Below are 3,621 nucleotides of genomic sequence, written 5' to 3'. Positions count from 1 at the left end.
TCGTTGTCCCCGGCACTTTGTCGCATGCAACCTCTCTTCGAGGCCTTCCTGGTCGTGAAGGCACCTGACTCTGTGAAGAACGCTTCCTCATCCAAGAATGCTGGCAAGTCTTCGAGCTCAATGGACGTGGACAAGGCTGCAGAGGGTGAGTGCTCGCCTGGCAGAAATCCCAGCGCACTCAACGTGAAGGAGTTCGTGTCATTCGCCGAACAACACAGGCATACTCTAAACATGTATATCCGCCAGGACAAGTCGTTGTTACACTCCATTGCTTTTGCGCCTCTTGTCCGATACCCCAAGTTGTTGGACTTCGACAACAAGAAGCACTTCTTCAGGTCTGAGCTGAAGAAGCGCAACGTCAGCCAGCGATACAACTCCATCAGGATCAACGTCAGGAGGGACTACGTGTTTGAAGACTCGTTCCACCAGATAGTCCTGAGGAAACCGGACGAGCTCAAGGGCAGGCTGACGGTCACCTTCAACGGGGAGGAGGGAGTAGACGCGGGAGGGCTGACAAGGGAGTGGTATCTCATCCTCTCGAAACAGATGCTGAACCCAGACAAGGCTCTGTTCATTCATTCGGCCAACGGTCTGACGTATCAACCGAATCCTGCCTCCACGATCCAGCCCGATCATCTTAAGTACTTTAAGTTCGCTGGTCAAATAGTCGGCAAGGCGATCTGGGATGAGCAGCTTCTTGACAGCCACTTCACGCTGTCCATGTACAAACATATGTTAAATCAGCCGATCGAGTACACCGACGTGGAGTCGATCGATCCGGAGTATTTTAGGAACCTGGGATGGATGCTCAACAACGATATCACCGACATCCTCGAGGAAACTTTCAGCATCGTGCGAGAGCAGTTCGGGGAGATGCTGACCATCGACTTGAAGCCCAACGGAAGGAACGTCCCTGTAACAGAGGAGAACAAGCACGAGTAAGCAGTGTCTGTAGCATCCTCTTAGTGAACCCTCACGCCCCTTCTCCTTAGGTATGTACAGCTGGTGGCGGAGCAGCAGATGACCAAGGGCATCAAGGAGCAGATCGATGCGTTCAAGGAGGGCTTCCACCAGCTCATGCCCCTGACCTCATCTCCATCTTCACGTGCGCGGAGCTCGAGCTCCTCATGTGCGGCCTTCCGACCATCGATGGTGAGCGCATGCGCGGCTGCTGTAGACTAGGTCGTGACCATGCGCCTGCAGTTCAAGACCTCCGGCTCAACACCGAGTACACCGGGTATGTTGCTGACTGAGATGTCTGTCTACCTTCTGACACTGAAGTCCGGCAGCTACACCAGAGAGTCTCCTCAGATCCAGTGGTTCTGGAATATCGTACAGACGCTCAGCCAGGAGGACTTGGCTCGCCTCCTTCAGTTCGTCACGGGAACATCGCAGGTCTGAGCTTGTGGGAGGGAGGGGGAGAGGAGGCGATGGAGGGGAGAGGGGCAGTGAAGAAAGGAAGGAGCCGTGAACAAGTTGAGATGGGGAGGAAGGTTGAAGTTGCTCCAGGTCCCCATGGACGGTTTCAAGGCCTTGAGAGGGATGAATGGACCGCAGAAGTTCAACATTCACCGGTAGGGAACAACCTCACCTGACGTGCGTTGACGATGGTGGCAGCTGCGGTGACAAGAAGCGACTGCCGTCATCCCACACTTGCTTCAACCAGCTGGACCTACCGGAGTACAGCTCGGAGGAAGAGGTGAAGAACCGGAGTGCCTGGCCTGTATCTGATGCTGATTCGCACCCGCAGCTGTCCAAGTATCTTCTGAGCGCCGTGCGCGAGGGCTTCGAGGGCTTCGGTGAGACAGGAGGGGAGGGGAGAGGTAGAGAAGAGACTGACGATGTTTTCAGGTTTCAGCTGAGCTGAAGGAATTGATAGGGAAGATGTAAATATAAGGGAAGGAGCGTCTAGTAGAGGAGGGGCAGCTGACAGAGCAAAGTTTGAAGTTTCATTGAAGATACAAGACCAACAGTTACAAGACAACCAGCGACCTCTCACTTGCGACTGAACCAGCTCATGATGCCTACAAGTGATCGTCAGCCTCCATCCCTCCCCCCCTCCCTCCCCTCCTTCCCATCCCATCCCTCCCCCCGTCCCTCCCCTCCTTCCCATCCTCCACTCCCTCACCTCCTGCTTTCTTCTTGCACCTCTCCGTGAGATCCGGGAACTCGATCTGTCCAGCCATGTCAATTGAGCCCTCCACACCCTCCTCTTCCACACCGAACCCCCCCGTCCTCCTCCCCGTCAACCCCCAGTGTTCTCCTTTCCCTCTTCTCCCCCCTTCCTCCCATCCCCCCCCCTTCCTCCCATCCCCTCCCCCTTCCTCCCCCTGCCCCTCTACATGACTCCTGGCCCAGTCCTCACCTTGTTGAGCGCGAGGTCAAACAGCACAGGTTTGCACGCAACTGCCTCGATAGGAGGAGGAAATTCTACAATCTTGGGCGCTTTCCCGCTGTCACCATACACGGCAGCCTGCGCGAACACTGAGAGAGCAGGAGGAGAGAGGGAGAGGAAACCTCGTAGTCGTTGAGACGAGCAGTGAGTGGCATGGCGGAAATCTGCGCAAACTCTCATCCTTCCTCCTCTCCCTCCTTCTCCTCCCACTCATCCACAATCTTCTTGCCCTCCCTCTTCTCCTTTCCTGGCTTTACTCCTCCCTTCCCACCACCACCACCACCTCCTCCTCCTCGTCCTCCTCCCTTCCCTCGTCCTCGTCCTCGTCCTCCTCCCTTCCCTCGTCCTCGTCCTCGTCCTCCTCCCTTCCCTCCTCCTCCTCCTCCTCCTCCTCACCTTCTTCATGTTCTCCCCTGAAATCTCCCTAGTCGGGTTCACACTCCCCTTGCTCGCTACCCAGCTCGCGTGCGCCTCCAGCTTGTGCTGAGTCCCCAGCAGCTGCACGCGGTCCAGCCAGTCCTTGTCGACCGGGTCCGCGCAGCCGCTCTCCTCGAAGCGAGTCCGCGCCACCTTGACAAGCTGCGTCGCACGCTCGAAGAGAGCGAAGGCCTCGACAAACTGCTTCTGCGAGGAGTAGGACAAGCCCAGGTACAAGATCCTTCCCGCCTGCTTCCAGGTCAGGCCAGGGAGGAGGATGAGGAGGAAGATGTGGAGGAGAGGGAATGAGGAGGGAGAGGGGAGAGGAGAGGGGAGCGACGAGCGAGCAGCAGGACGAGGGGAGGAAGATGAGGACGAGGGGAAAGGAAAAACGGAGGAGAGGGTTGCAGCAGCAGGAGTTGAACCTTGTAGAGCAGTGTGCGGGCAGCAACGCACTTTGACTGCCCCGCGTCCTCAGCAATGCCAGGGATGGCGCCGTACTCGCTAGTACCCTGGAAATGAATCAGCCCACAGACGAGAGCAGCGAAGGAGGAGGAGGAGGAGGAGGAGGAGGAGGAGGAGAAGGAGGAGGAAGAGGGAAGGGCGAAGAGTGTATGGAGCAAAATGAAAGAATGTAAGGGGAGACAGAGCAAAGCGGTGGAGGAAACAAGTTGGGGGCAGGGAAGGAGAGGAGAGGAGAGAGGAGGGAGAGGAGAGAGAAGAGAGGGAGGGAGAGCCTCGGGGAGGGAGGGAGGGAGGGAGGGAGGGAGGGAGGGAGGGAGGGAGGGGAGGGAGGGAGGAGAGGGTAA

At 57.3% G+C, this 3,621-nt stretch overlaps 2 protein-coding genes across 2 annotated transcripts in view; one reads left to right on the top strand and one right to left on the bottom strand.

Moving 5' to 3' along the window:
* On the top strand, positions 1 to 1,974 carry GUITHDRAFT_155248 (hypothetical protein). Its single transcript, XM_005823357.1, has 8 exons — positions 1 to 938; positions 993 to 1,105; positions 1,204 to 1,237; positions 1,290 to 1,395; positions 1,510 to 1,574; positions 1,618 to 1,699; positions 1,751 to 1,799; positions 1,852 to 1,974. The coding sequence occupies exons 1-8, from the start codon at positions 25 to 27 to the stop codon at positions 1,860 to 1,862; spliced, it is 1,374 nt and encodes a 457-aa protein (XP_005823414.1). The 5' UTR covers positions 1 to 24; the 3' UTR covers positions 1,863 to 1,974.
* GUITHDRAFT_165762 (hypothetical protein) overlaps positions 1,935 to 3,621 on the bottom strand; it is a gene marked incomplete at its 5' end in the record, with an annotated part of 4,974 nt that continues 3,287 nt past the window's right edge. Inside the window, 6 exons of the mRNA XM_005823356.1 lie at positions 1,935 to 2,024; positions 2,129 to 2,174; positions 2,366 to 2,473; positions 2,518 to 2,559; positions 2,792 to 3,061; positions 3,238 to 3,324. Coding sequence (XP_005823413.1) covers positions 1,996 to 2,024; positions 2,129 to 2,174; positions 2,366 to 2,473; positions 2,518 to 2,559; positions 2,792 to 3,061; positions 3,238 to 3,324 — 582 coding nt within the window. The 3' untranslated portion in view covers positions 1,935 to 1,995. The remainder of the gene's footprint in view (positions 2,025 to 2,128; positions 2,175 to 2,365; positions 2,474 to 2,517; positions 2,560 to 2,791; positions 3,062 to 3,237; positions 3,325 to 3,621) is intronic.

Source organism: Guillardia theta (genome assembly GCF_000315625.1).
Source record: "Guillardia theta CCMP2712 unplaced genomic scaffold GUITHscaffold_110, whole genome shotgun sequence".
Lineage (NCBI taxonomy): Eukaryota > Cryptophyceae > Pyrenomonadales > Geminigeraceae > Guillardia > Guillardia theta.
The sequence above is the reverse complement of the archived record's forward strand: the minus strand, read 5'-3'. Positions and strand labels throughout refer to the sequence as shown.